Below are 14,554 nucleotides of genomic sequence, written 5' to 3'. Positions count from 1 at the left end.
AGACTTGAGCATTTATGTTTATGGCCAGTTTCCATCTAATCTGACTGATCTTGAGCAATTTTACAAAGAGAAAAGGGCAAAAATCTACTCTCAGGTGGTTCAAAACTGTTAAGACATACAAAGGTGCTTAATATAAACATAAACCTTGTTTCAGATTTTTTTATTCTATGCGTCAATTAACTATCATCACTACTTTGTACAATGGAGTTTGAGTTTGACATGACATGCATCTATGGCAAGTTAGGAATCAATAAAAAAAAAAAAAAAGGAAAACTATTATAACTCTTAGCACCCCTGCTGAACACCTCTTACGCAACTTCCCCCTGGGGAGAAGAAGAAAGAAATATTTCAGATTAACGTTGTTGCTTTATTTAACAACACAGGAGAAAAGCAGGAAAGACTGTGGGGAAAAAAAATAAAGATGCTTTTAAGCCCCTCAGTCACAACGTGCTCTGAACTTGCACACACACGAAAAAAAAAAAAAACCCTCATGTTGAGTTAATGAGCACATTAGAGGATAAATGGCCACTTAGTTCTGCAGCAGATTTTCAAGTGTGCTACAGGGAGGACCGTCGAACACGTTTCAAGGCAAATTATCGTTTCAGTCCAAAACCTTGCAGAGTAGATGGCGCATTAAGAGTGGACGTACGCGCACGCAGAGGAATTTAATCAAACTGAAGCTGAGCTCAGTGTTTAAATGCCCAAAAACAGAAGCTAAAGAAGTCTTTCCGCATTACTCATTTCCTGCCATACCTTTGACCGAAGCGTCCGCTTGGGAGAAGCGGAAAAAAGTGACCCCCAACTCGAGTCGCTTATCAAGTCAGATGGGTTTGTGTTTTTATTCTCCCTCCCTCCCGAGCAAGAGGGATTTAGTCGACAAAATTCAGGTCACACACACACACACACAGATTAGTCAGACCCGATCCGGGCAGGAAAAACGCAGAACATCCAACACGCTGATGAGATGACGCTGTGTGTGATTAAAGATAAAAAGAGACAAGGGAAAGTTTATTCTTTTCCTTCAAAAAGTAATCTGTATTATATTTGTTGTGTAAGGATACAGTACAGAGACACGAAACAATCAGCAAATACAAAGTCACTGAAGTCAAAAGAAAAAAAAAAAAACAAAACAAGAAAAGAATATTAAACGTGAGCTTTTGCAAATATAAATGAGGCAGCTCAAACGGCCTGCGGTGGTGATTTTAAACGAGCAGATTTAAACTATCCCTGAGATGTGGACGGACTTTAAAAAACGCCATAAAGAGACAATTACAGTCAACTCTTTAGGGAGAAGGGATTTACTTCAAAGCCTTCCAAAATGATGTGGTCAAATAGGTCCAAAAGTGAGAGACGGAGTGTGTAGGAAGTCATGCAAGGATGAAAAATGGTTCGTTAAAATAGCCTGAAACCACAACAGTCAGGTTGTTTGTGTCCCTTATTGTCAATAATCAAGTGCATGCAGTTTTACTGAGTGTTACTCTAAGGAAAGGAAGCATTTGGAGTTTCATCAGTGCTGTTTTCTTTGGCCGGGCTGCTGCAGAAGAAGTTAAAGTTTCAGCAATCCTATCTGGGAAAGCACAGCACTCATTACACGGCTCAATTTCCAATTCTCTCACAGGTACAAACACACACACACACACACACAGTCAGAATACTAAATGAGGCCGCAGCACAAAACAATCTCCCAGACAGAGGCGCTGATACAAAACAAGGTGGACAAAAAGGAAAGACATCCATTATTATGTGAGCTTAGAGAGGGGTAGGTGTAACTATTCATATGCTGCTTAAACAGGGGAAGAAACACAACATGTTTCAGTCCATTAAAGGACTCCTCGCTCTGCACTAGCAGAGGTGGCTGCCTCCATCACATTAGGGGGGGAATGGAGTGGCTGCTCGACACAGGCGAGCTCCAGGCCATTACGCCACCCCGGAGCGAGGAGCTGTAATTGCGGCGGGAGAGCACAATCAGGCGCCGTGTTCGTCTCTGTGATAATTTCTGTACCTGGCCCGGTCCTCCAAGCAGCCAGTCTTTCATCCGACTGCTTAGCCACTTCAGCTCAGACGAGGCTGGATCTGAATGACCAGCAGACTCGAGCTGCAACATCTAGGTTTCCTCCGCTGGTCAAACTTTCCAGCTGGTGCCTCACTGGGATTCTCCCCGACCGGATGATTGCACATCCAGAGAGACGTCCGAAACAATCGGCAGCGTGCAGCACCAACGCATTCCTTCTTGTTTATACTGTAGTTCCTTCTTGTTTATAGACTCGCATATTTTACATCTGTCATGGTGGCCAGAAACCAGACCGTTGCAGTCCAACGGCAGCCTTTGGAAACAAACGCCTGGCTTCTCCTCTAAAGGTGGGGAAAATGCAAGCTAAGCAGGAATACCCGGCGTCACAACGGCAGGTGAGAAAACGGTACAGCGCTTGTTCAGAAATGAGTGCAACACTACTCTTACGAGGAAAAACAAAAACAATCATTCCTTTACGTTATTTGTTCCTCTTTAGGTGCAAGTCCTTTAAAAGCACCTGGCAGAGGTTAGGCCTGTGCCAATGTTTATGAGTTTTTAATGTGAAAACAAGAATAAAATGAGGGGGGGGGGGGCGTTTACAGGCACAGTTGTCACATATACTAACAAGAGTGTAAAGTTTTACATTCATTTGTATACAAGTACAAAATAAAAATAAAAAAGATAAAGAAGAACAGAAGCAGTCTTTGGACAAACGTAATGAGGGAATGTCAGTACAGCAACATCTGGAAGCATGTAGAGTACAAGTGTTTATGATTGTCACCTTTACAATAATAATAATAATAAACAAGAAAATCCAACAATAGGCGTTGAGGCAACAGTACGGCGAATGGAGGTCAGAGGTTCCCGTCGTCGAGCATCTTGTTGACCCCGTTGCAGATCCTCTGCAGGTGGGTCCGGTAAACCTCGGCGGGCCCGTACAGAGCCGCCAGGAAGTCGCAGTCGGCGAAGTGATTGAAGACGTGATTGACCCGCGAGTGGCTCTTGGCGGTCAGGTGGCGGCGGATGGCCTGGTGCAGGAGCTCGCGGCACTCGTTCAAGATGCCGCTCATGACGCGGCGGTCGAAGGTGAACTCGATCTGGTGGAAGCTGACGGCGGTCATGGCCAGAGTGTGGACTTTCTTCCTGCGAGGGGGGAAGAGCGAGTGAGACGCCGTCAGTTTCTACACCAGAGCAGCAGCAAGAGGGGAGTAAAAAATAGAAAGTGCTGCCTCGTGATTTTCTGGAGGAAACTTTCACGGCTCCCCCGCTGCACTAGTTACAGCGCTGTCCTGCACTGCCACACATCTCCACGCTAACACAGGCCCCGTTCTCCAGACTCTGCACTTATGTCAGCTTCACAGTCCTCAGACTTTTACTGTTTTAGTGGAAAATATACAAAGTGATGTAAATGTCAATTTCATTAAGTTGCTTCCATCAGCACATAAAAAAAGCCTCATACTGCAGGTTTTATTTTTCTGCCCAAAAAAGAAAAGGTCCATCCTTGTTACTTCTCAAGGTTTGTCAACTCCTGACATACATTGCTTACAGTCAGTTGCTTGACTCAAACAGCCTAGTAAACACAAACCTGAACATTAAACCAGGGCTGAAAACAAAAACAGAGAACAGCTCATGTGAATGAGGAACAGGCTGAGGTGGTGGAGGACATTTAAAAGGTTTATGTAATCCAAGACGCTCAAAAACGAAAGCAAATTAAACGTTTTCGACAAATACGATTTAGCAATGCCTAAACATACTGTATTTGAGGGAACTCCGAACTAGGAACCACGTCACTTTGAGCAGTGGACCAAACCTTCAAACTGCTCGAAGGAGGTTTTCACCACTTAAACCTCAGCGATTTTGTTTACTGTTGAAGGCAGAGTGAGATCCAGAGCTCTTTCTAAAGCTTTCAGTAAGCAGATTGTAACAGCGTACGAGTCTGATAAGGGATTTAAAAATAGCTGCTAATGTGCTCAGGTCTGGTCGTCCGTGCAAGTTCACCACGAAATATGACTGCAAGGTGTTAAAAGAAGTCACTAAAAACTCTTCAGTATCTTCAAAACATTTACAGTAGGCTTTTTAACACCGACTAGAGAAGTATGTGTCTGAAATTGGCTGCACAAGTTTAACTTTCATGACAGGTATATAAATAAAAACATAAAGGCCAGACTAAGGTTTGACAGACACAGAAAGTCATCATAAAAGCCAAATGATATCCAATATGTCTTAATACAGTTAAGGACGTGTCCTTGCAAACCTCGAGAACTCGCTGCTCTTTTAATGGCAGTGCCTGTAAAAGGAAAAATCTAGATTCTGAAGCTACAACCCCTATGCATGTTTGCACCTTTCACTTCAGTACTTGAAATCCTACAAACAAACTCTCACCTTCAAAAAAAAAAAAAAGAATCCGTTTCTGAAAAAGATTAACAGCAGAGCGGAAATATTTTAGGCTGGAGGTTCTGCCTGGTCCCAACAGATGAGCAGCCGATAGTCTGTAGGGTTAAAATTCATGGATGTCAGGAATAAGGTGGTTAAGGTCCTGTTGACTGGGTCTCTCTCGCAACATCACCAGTGCTGAGTAATTCTGTTATTTACGTCACAAAGTGACCTACGAGTGTACAAATGATTAGTTTCTATGCTACAGAAGTCCAAACCCTGCAAACTTTCCTCACACAGCAGACACCACCAAAGCTGAGGCTGAAGGAGAAGAAAGGAAGAAAGCAGAGTAAGTTAAAAACCAAAAATATTCTGGTAGAAATCTAACACCCTCTGTGCAGAATACAAGCAAATCAAGCTGGATCTACAGCACTGCAGGAAGGTTTTCAGGCCTGCTGTGCTTCCTGTTCAGACCTGATAAAGACACTATGCTACCATTAACAACAAATAATGGCATTGTTTTTAACTAAACGACTTTGTTCCATGATGCAACAGCAACAAAGATTGAATATTGTGTTGCTCTGCTTGTTTGAGAAATGAAGAAAAGACAAAAAATGATTAGAAACCAGCCGTTTTAAAATAAAGTTGTTTTTTTTACAACATGTAATACATACTGTCTAGGAAAAATAGTCATAGCCCTTTCCATATTTTGTGATGTTACAAGCACAAAAATCGAGACGTTTCATTGACATTTCATAGGTCGGATTATAGCAAGGCGGTGCATAATTGGGAACTGAAAGTAAAATGTTACATACAAGTCTGATTGATGAAGAGCCTTGAAAAACCCCGTTTGTAAAACACTCTTCAACACATTCAAGAGTGTGTCCTGATGAGATGAAACCAAATGTAGACTTTTTGGCCTACATGCAAAACGCTTTGTGTGGCAGGAAATGTATAACCACAGCTACAATGACATAATTTAGCTTGAAGCACGTTAACTTTGGTAAAATGGACCTAAATCAAATCCAAAACATGTTGCAAGGATTGAAAACTGGTTTTAATAGATACTCTCCATCAGATCTGACAGAACTGGAGCAGTTTGACGATGAAAAATACAAAAATGTAGCTATTTCTAAATGTGCAAAGCTGGCGGACATACCCTTAGCCAAATCAAAAATGAAACAACGGTTTCTTCCATCTCACCTGAAGTTTTCCACCAGGATCAACTCCTCGCTGTTGAACTGGTTGTTTCGGTAAAGCACGCCCAGCTTCACCACCATCTTGATTAGGTTTTTGATGATCTTCTGGGACTCTTTGCGGTTGCGCGTGTACTCCTTGGTGACGCGATACAGCTCGTCCAGCACTTCGCTGCTGGTGTCGTCTATAAAGAGGTTGGCCATGCTCTTGGTGGCCATCTTGCTCATCAGCTTCTTCTGTGCCTGGAGGGCCAGGCTCTTGGTGCTGAAGGAGTCCATGGTCGAATCTGGGTCAGGATGGAGCAAAGAGAGGACAGCGGCCTGGTTAATGGTCATATCCAACAGGAAAAGGATCATCTTACAGGACATGCCTATAAAGACGATGTTTGTTCACTGGTGCTCCAACGTCGGCGCAAAGTTAGAAACTAACTTTGCGCCTTAGACATCTTGTTTGACAGTGCATTACCTTGGCAGTCTGCAACGCGTGAGGTTATTGCAAATAACATTTACACTGATGGGGTTTTAACTGCAGGGCCAAGAACTGTCTTTTAATCAGATAACGAGCCGTGGCAGCTGTCAAATTAGCGCCAGCACCCCTCTGGCTTGGGTAGTTGGAGGAGAATGTGTCGTGAGCGTGGGAGTGAAGACGCTCAAAGCACGACCACGCAAAAGCAGCTGGTGTAATCCGGACATCTAGTTAGCCTAAAACCGTCCAGGGAACAAGGCACGGAGGTGAGCTGCAGATGCGCAGAAGCCGTTCAGTCGCAGCGTACGGGTGGCTTGACTTTATGTGTGAATCTTTGTGTTTGCGTGCCAAGTGAGGTGACTCAGTGACAGGCTGCACGCATGATAAAAGCCCGTGAATAGTGGGAGGTCACGGGGGCTGCCGGCTTTCACAGCAGGTTTACACATTCCTCTTTTCAAAGGAATGAAATAAAGAGAATCTATTTTCCTCTCTAACCTTTGCGAATCTCCCAGCATCACCTGGGAGTATGTGGGGAAAAAAAACAAAAAAATGTGTGTGGGGGGGGTTCTGTAACAGTTCATTAGCAGCACGGGAGAGTGAATGAACAGGTGTACCGTGAGCTTCATTTTACACAGGCTTTACTATATATAAACAGCATCTACCTGTTGGAAAATAGGAGCTTTAAATTGACATAAAACGTTCCATTTTCATTTAAACTCTGCAAATGTGTCAGATAAACAGTGGGACATGTATAGATTCATGTCACAAATTCTGTTCAAGAGTTTATTTTTATGATTATGGCTTACAGCTCATAAAATTTTGTGGTACGTAAGCCCAATAAAAATGATTTCATTATAGAAATGTTATGTCTATGTTATGGTTTACTCGATCAAGTGGAAGATTGCTGACTGGACTCCCTCCACCAGGAGCATGAGCCACAAAACGTTCACACAATGCTTCGTCCAAGAATTTCAAGAGTTTGGGAGAGAATCACACTGGGCCACCACACCTGGTCGTATCCAGGGCACGGACTGTTGCATTTTATGTCTTAAGCAACTCTTAAACCATACACCAAGAAGTGTCCCCCCGTCTGGCACTGCAGCTCAGAGGTTCAAAGTCCTCTTTTCAGATAAGAGGACATTTTGCATTTTATTTAGAAGTTAAGGTAACAACACCTGGACTGACGAGTCACTGGAGATTGAGTGTGAAGCTTCTACAGTCAGTGAGGATTTAAAGATCCACGTTATCTGCTGGTGTTGGTCTGCTATGTTTTAGTGAGTCCAAAGTCAGCGCCGTCCTGTACCAGGAAATCTTTTAGAGAACTTCATCTTTCCTTCTGTATGGAGTTGGGGATTTGATTTTCTTGCAGGGCTTGGCGCCCTCCTGGACTGCCAAAGGTACACATATCTGGCTTAATAACAATAGCACTTCTGTTAATTTTTGCAGGCAAACTAGAGCATTGTGAAGAAGAAAATGAAAGCACGCCTAATAATGTGGACGAGGAGGAGGCAGCAATTAAAGCAACCCGAGACTCCTTAGCACTCCAGCAGAACTAGAGCGAAATCAGAGGACACTTGCCAAGTTTTCAGTAGAATCCCAAATTATTTACAGAAAATGTACCCATTTACAAATATTTTTTGTACAGCATATTTGAAATATTCAAAAGAAAAAGTGCAATGCCATTGGTTGGCATTTGCAAAGCAGCCAAACCAGGAGTGCCGTACATTTTCCTCGTCAACGATTGGCTGTACATCCAAAAGCCAAGGTGAGGAAGAGTTCTTAAGCCTCTGAGACAAGTTTCCATTGTTTATTAATGCTTTTTAAGATATATTCGCTGTTCCAACTATTAAAATAGACAGGTATGGGTGAATAAAAAGTTAAAAAGTTTACTTTTTATTAGGCTGACATTTCCACTAGTTATAAGCTAGCAAAACAGAAACCAGAGCTTTAAATATTCTGACACATATAATGTATACGAGTTTCAGTTTTTGAATTGAATTACTAAAACAAACTTTTTAATGACATTGTAATTTATCAAGACACAGCTAAAATGGCAGAACTAAACAGCTTATGCCTCGTCAGTTTTCTGCTCTTGTGTTTATGGAACTACTTTAAGTGTGAGGTGTTAGCCCCGTCCTTAGCCCTGTCCTACCGCATTATTACCTCACCACTATTGGGATCATATAGAAAGGATATTTCATCTTTAGCAAACTCCAGCAACTTAATATTCAGAAAATTCAGTCTGCTTGCATGTAGCTTCACAACTACTACTACATTTTGTTGCTACAAGCTTTATTAATTTATGGTTGTGTGCATGGCATTAGGAACCAGCCCATAAGAAACATCAGCAATGTGCTGTGGAGTTATTTAAAGGGATGGATCAGATTTTATAAATGAGGTTTCTGTACTTATCAGTCCTGGGCACCTTATCTGTGGCAAACAGAAGTTTTATCAAGGGGAGTTTGGAGAGAGAGATACATTCACATACCAAAGGAAAGCTAACAGTCAGTTTGGGGCTCCTGATAGGGAGGATTTAAGCAAACTCATATCAAACTTAAAAAAGAAAAAGAGAGAAATATATCCAACACTATTAGCAGATAAACACTTTCTACTCTATGGTGTGAGAGCATTGTTTAGTTTGTCACAGTTTCCTCAACCTGAACAACATCTGTGTCACTTGGCTGCAGAGGATACTGATTGTATCAGTCTGGCTGATATGATTTACAGAGGGAGAGCTCTGCAGAAAGGAGGGCAGAGAGAGAGAGAGAGAAAGACACTATGCTGCTGAGGAAACTTGAGAGAGAATGCAATCTACCTCGTGGTGCTGATCCAAACAGTGTTACGCTGCCGTCACAGCCTGACTGGTAAAGTATTCCTTCCCAGAGTGGAAAGGGACAAGGACACGACCTGACAGTCTATTACGCTGGGATACCAGCGGTTCACTGGGTTTGCATCATAGTGTTCAGCAGCTCCTCTAAACTTCTATGCTCTGCTGTTAGACCTTGTGTATATATATATATATATATATATATCCTAAAACTTTTTATGCTGCATTATAAAACTAGCACCCCTAAACGTATTACAGAAAAATGCTAACTGTGTAAGATGATATTATGATAATATATTACGCAGCTCTAGCCAGCAGCATTATAACCATTTCATAGGAACAAAGGGATAGTTTTTAACATATTTCATTATTTTTACAATATAGAAATGAAGAGCACAAACTGAACCAAAAAACTTTCAGAATGTGCTAAACAGCCCAGCCCATCAGTTCAAAGATACTAAATATGAAACTAAATTCTTCCCCCTTCAAAAAATAAATAAATACAAAAAAAAAGAAGAGATAATTAAGTAAATGGTTAGGTTTAAGACAAACTAGTATTTTGCACGTTTTCAATAGAGCATATATATTTATCCTTTGTTTATGCTGGGCTTCTATCACCAAATTTAGAGTTGAAGTAATATTTTACTTTTTGAAACATGTTTCTGTTGTCTGGAGTAATATCCACAACCAGAATGTGACAGAAAATCTGAAGAGGGAGTTAAAGGTGAAGCTGACAGCAGAGAAACCGTCCAAACGTAAAGACTTGGAGCTCATCATCAAAATAGCAGTGGAAAAGCGCCAAACCTGGGTCATCAACTAAAAGAACACTGCTGAAGCAGATACAGGCTAATTCACCGGTGGCTGAGAAGAGCATAAAGAACTGTATGCTTCGGTTTCAGAAAAATAAATCTTCAATAAATAAATCTTAAAAGAACTTCGCGTCCTGAGCTTTCCTGATGTAAAACTGGCATCTGTCAGTTTTACAAGTAACTTGTAAAATTAGCATGCTCTGATTTCCCAGAGGAAAAACTGACATGTTCTTGCAAATAATTTAATGTTATTAAAAGGAAACAAAAAACAAGCAAACAAAGAAAAAACGTTAAAGCTGAAAATAAAAAGTATTAGTTGCGGGGAAAAAAAGGTGTTTTTTTTCCTATTCAATGAACAATAATGTGGCTAAAAGTGCGTAAATCTTGGCATGTAATTGCATCTGAAACTTAAAGTACATCCGTTCCTTTGTTAAATAAACAATGCCTAGCCCAAGAGTGAGGAACTTGGGGAAGTGACGAAACGCACACAGAAATAAAGGAAACACTTCCACACCTCAGGGGGAAAAAAGACAAATAAAGCAGACTCCACAGTTAGATCAGATTTCCTTCCTTTCAGAGTCTCAGACATGTGATTCATTGCAAAATGTAACTGCAAAAAAATAAAATAAAAAAACCCTGAAGAAGCTGCAGTTAACCAAGTGTCCCATTGACATCATGATAAAGAGTTAATCTTTATGTCTCAGCATGAAAGGAGCCCTAAAGATTAATTGAGCATATGCCCCAAAGGCCAACTGTCGATCCTCTCGCAGGGCCGTAATTACAAATCCAAAGCAGGAAAAAAGAAAAAAAGGAGCTACGAGATTTCCCTGCTGGGTAAGTTGTGATATTTTTTTTTTTTCCCCACTGTTGATGGAAGCAGAAAGGAGGCAGTGAATCTCCTGCTGCAGTGTGTGACTTTCATTCCTCTCTTTCCCTCCGTCTGCAATGCCTCTCTAAGCATATCAATAAGACTCCTTGGAGAGCGTCAGCAGGACGCCTCCCAGAGAGGAGACGCACGAGGAGAGGGCGAGCGAAGGCGGGGCGATGGGAGAGAAAACAAAGAGGGTGGAGGTGTGTTACAAGTCAATACTGACGCGTTGAGAAAACGTAGGCGTCGAACGAGAGCTCGTTTACAGAGCGTCCCGAAGCAGGATGTGGCACCGGCCAACCTCGTCTTGAGGCGGCTGCCGGACGCGTACGTAGTCATGTCTCTGGTTTAGCTGATGAAGAAGGAGCGGCAGCAGATCCCTCATCCGCCGCTTCAACGTGGTCCTGACTAACTTACCGAGCTGCAGTCGTCCTCTGATGCAATGCTTGTGAAATGTAAAACAAAGGAAAAGAGACGTATAATGACTGGGCTGAGAGAGAGAGAGAGTGAGAGAGAGAGAGAGGATGAGTTTGAAATCTTTGTTGCTATTTAAGTGATAGGTGCTCGGCCGGTCTGGTCAGCTCTCAGAGCAGAATCACATTTCAGAGGATTCAAGAAAAGCAAAAAAAGAAAGTCTGGATTTACACCTCCCTGTTTCTCTCCCTATGACGGACATGTATCAGTTTTGAGAAGTGCTGATGGATAATAGACCACTTTCTTAGATTGGAGAGAGATTTCATAGTGCTCATTAAATTCCACTCTCGTCAGGGACCTGAGCCATCATACGCTGTCAGCCGTGTAGCCGGAGAGCTACAGAAAACAGGGGATGAGGAGGACGGGGGCAGAGGGAGGTGGAGTGTTTGCCTGTCAGGGTTTGTGTATACAAACAGTTCAAATATGGAGGCTTGTGTGCAAGTGGAGCCACTCGAGAGAAACACTGAGAGGGCATGTCAAAGTTTTGCTAACCTCCCTGTTATTATTCATAGTATAGAAGAGAATTCAGTGATCTCCAAAGAAGAAACACACTTTTAACATTCTTGCTCTAAAGAGGAGAATGGAAGAGCTGCTCAAATGCTCAGCCAACCCAAGAGATTTCAGCTTTCAAACAGCTTTTACTAAGCTCTAAAATCTTAATTAGCTTCTATGGGCTTTGCCTCGTTCACAGCCGTTTCTTTTAGGAAAAAGTCGGGACACATTTAATTTGAAGGTTTTTAAAACCAGACTCCTCCAGCTTCATCTCAACAATCCGTAATGTGATACCTGAAGCGGCTGCCAAAAGAAAGAAAATGTCGATGCTCTCTAAAAGCTTGCGAATGATCGGCAGCAAGAGCGTTTCCATTTAGTTGAGAAAGAAAATAACCTGAAAGGTGGAGGTGAAGCTTTTGGAGAAAAAGCTAAAAGGAATCTCTTTTGTAGGGATTGTGCTACATAAAAAAAAGAAGATCCCACTGCAACACAAAACATCTAGTCATTTATAAAGATATAAGCTAGGGCTGAGACGATTAATCAGCTGGATCATGGTGAGTCGATTATTGAAATGATCGTCAACTAATTTAGTAAATTAGTTAAACTGGAGTATACAGACTTAGAAAAGACCATATGGTGAAATAAGTCACAACTGTACAAAAAAATAGATACATTTTACATTAAAAAAAAAAATCAACCGTTTTAGCTTCACTCAGTTCAAATTCTTTTTAAAAAGAAAAAAAAAAAATCTGACCACCATTTACAGTCCAATTATTAATCGGTAAACCCAAAAATAGTAAAAAGATTAGCCCTACTGTGTACTGATGTCAAGTCCAGCAGAAAGCTTCACGCATGTTGTTGTCAGAAGTATTTTTTAGCTGCACATGCATCCTCTGCTACAAATGATCAAGCATATATGCTACAGGAATGCTATCTTATCGCATTTTAGACAATAAAATGCTTTTCTTATTTAAAAATGTTATTCAAACTTGAATTTAATTGGTACAAACTCATAAGTCATTGCATTTTTTTTACTACCAGGTTAGAAGAGGAGATTCGTGGAGTATTTATCGCCACCAGTGCATAGCTTTCTCAACATCGGCAGCAGGCGAGGGTGTATCCGAGTGACACCAAGACATTTGCACGGTCTTTTCACGAGATGAGCAGCAAAGAACGGCACTTTCATTCAATAATAACAAAGAGGATGAAATTCCACATGAAATACAAGAGAACTGGGCAATGTTGAAATCGCCAATGAATCCTTTGTCCATTTGTTTGGGACATCTGGAAATCATTTATCCAGAGCTGAAAGGGTGAGAGCTGCCTTGAGCCCCGTGTCCTGCCAACAGAGAAGTCTCCTGATATGATCCATGTGTGCGGTTGTTTCTCATCCAGAGGGAGCGGGGCTTACTCACCGCCAGAACGCTGCCAGGAATAAGCAGGTGTTTAAAAACCTCCTCCAAAAGCAGCTTCCTACAAAACCCCCCAAGCAAAACTTGCTCATCGTCTACGTTTCTGAGCAAAAGTGATGCATTGTGTGAAAAGGATAAAGTTATAAAGTAGCAAAACAAATATTACATTGGCATTTATACAACTCCTCAGATGTTATAGCTACCTAGGACTTGGGGTCCTAGTGCATTTTGGGGTCACTTTCCAAAACGCAGGTGAATAAGTTGAAACCAACCAATCGTGATCAACGCAAACTACAAATAAGACCAGAATGGATCATCAGCAATCCAGTAAGGTCCAGATGTTCTTTTTTGTAACTGGAAAACGACACAAATTCCATTCTTCAGACTTCATAGATACCCTGTATTACCACGGATATACACTCACACAAAATAGGTTGGTTGTATAGATAAAGTGCAAGTAAAAATTGGAGACCTGACTAGTAAAGGAGTGAACTGAACCTGAGCCAAGTCCAATATCCCAGTTAACTCTGCAACAAAACATCAGATCCTTTTTTTACATTTATTACAGGCAAACCAGAGGATCTTACACATGTGGCTCATCGGGTTATGCACTCGCCTGTTAATGTCCTCTGAAAATCATATTTTATTCACTAAAGTTGTCCCTTCTGCCTGCCACTGCAAAGACCCGTCACACTCCTGTTGTCCACAAGGAAAGAAAGCTTAATGCTCCATGTAAACATGGTTTTAGAATAAAATCTGTGTACATGCGTGGCTGTGAAGCATGAAAGTGGTGAGGCACCTAATCTTAAATGGTCTGTGAAGTTCAGTGGCTGCAGACAGCAAACCCTGACACGGTGTCTCCACGGTATTTAGAGAGGCAAGACTTTAGCAGATCTGAAGCAAAACAAGACGTGACAGGAGAAAGCGCTGCTCAGCAATGTGGCAGAATATACAAGGCCTGCTGATCAGCGCAAGAAAACAAACATCTGCACTTACAGCGACGGGCCTGGCTGCCGGGAGCTCGGCACTTCTAATGAGAGCAGCCAGACGAGCCGCAAACTCGCACGGTCGCCTCGAACCAGCCGACGACGTCTCGCTCAAAAAGAGACAGCGGCTCGGCAGAGGTGACTCATGGAAATGAAGCCAGACCTCACACAATGTGTGATGGATGTCTTGTGACAGTGCATGAGCTCAGGTAATGGAAGCAGGGACTCTTGTCGCCCTGCTGCAGGTACAGACAGCCCTGTCAAGTCAGTGTGACAGCCCAACTGAGGGATGGAGCTTAAAACAGACTGCGAAGACAATAAAATAACTTATCTGGCCTTCCTCGGCGAGTCTGGGTGGATTTTCAAGCGAGATGAAAAGAAACCGAGATATCCATAATTAATTTGAGGCGTCTGAGTTTCAGAGCAGATAAAGCTGCTGTTTGTGTGGGGACACTTTGAATGTCACTTCAATGTATTCATATGGAATCCATCAGCTGTTGCATCCAGCTGTTTCATAAGGTCCTTGAGAGCAATGAAGAGAACCAAGGCTCAACAAATTATAAAAGGATTATCGCATAACCCAGTGTAAATAGTTTTAAATAGTACTCATTGTCCTAACATGCAGAGAAAATGTTAAAAA

At 42.0% G+C, this 14,554-nt stretch overlaps 1 protein-coding gene across 1 annotated transcript in view; it reads right to left on the bottom strand.

Moving 5' to 3' along the window:
* Positions 1-975: 975 nt before the first annotated feature.
* tnfaip8l1 (tumor necrosis factor, alpha-induced protein 8-like 1) overlaps positions 976-14,554 on the bottom strand; it is a 39,988-nt gene continuing 26,409 nt past the window's right edge. The window contains exons 4-5 of the mRNA XM_008407941.3: positions 5,588-5,867; positions 976-3,154 (exon numbers count right to left, since the gene is read on the bottom strand). Coding sequence (XP_008406163.1) covers positions 2,866-3,154; positions 5,588-5,859 — 561 coding nt within the window. The 5' untranslated portion in view covers positions 5,860-5,867 and the 3' untranslated portion in view covers positions 976-2,865. The remainder of the gene's footprint in view (positions 3,155-5,587; positions 5,868-14,554) is intronic.

This window comes from Poecilia reticulata, chromosome 4, assembly GCF_904066995.2.
Source record: "Poecilia reticulata chromosome 4, P_reticulata-male-v2, whole genome shotgun sequence".
Classification (NCBI taxonomy): Eukaryota; Metazoa; Chordata; class Actinopteri; order Cyprinodontiformes; family Poeciliidae; genus Poecilia; species Poecilia reticulata.
This window is presented reverse-complemented; position numbering and strand designations above follow the sequence as displayed.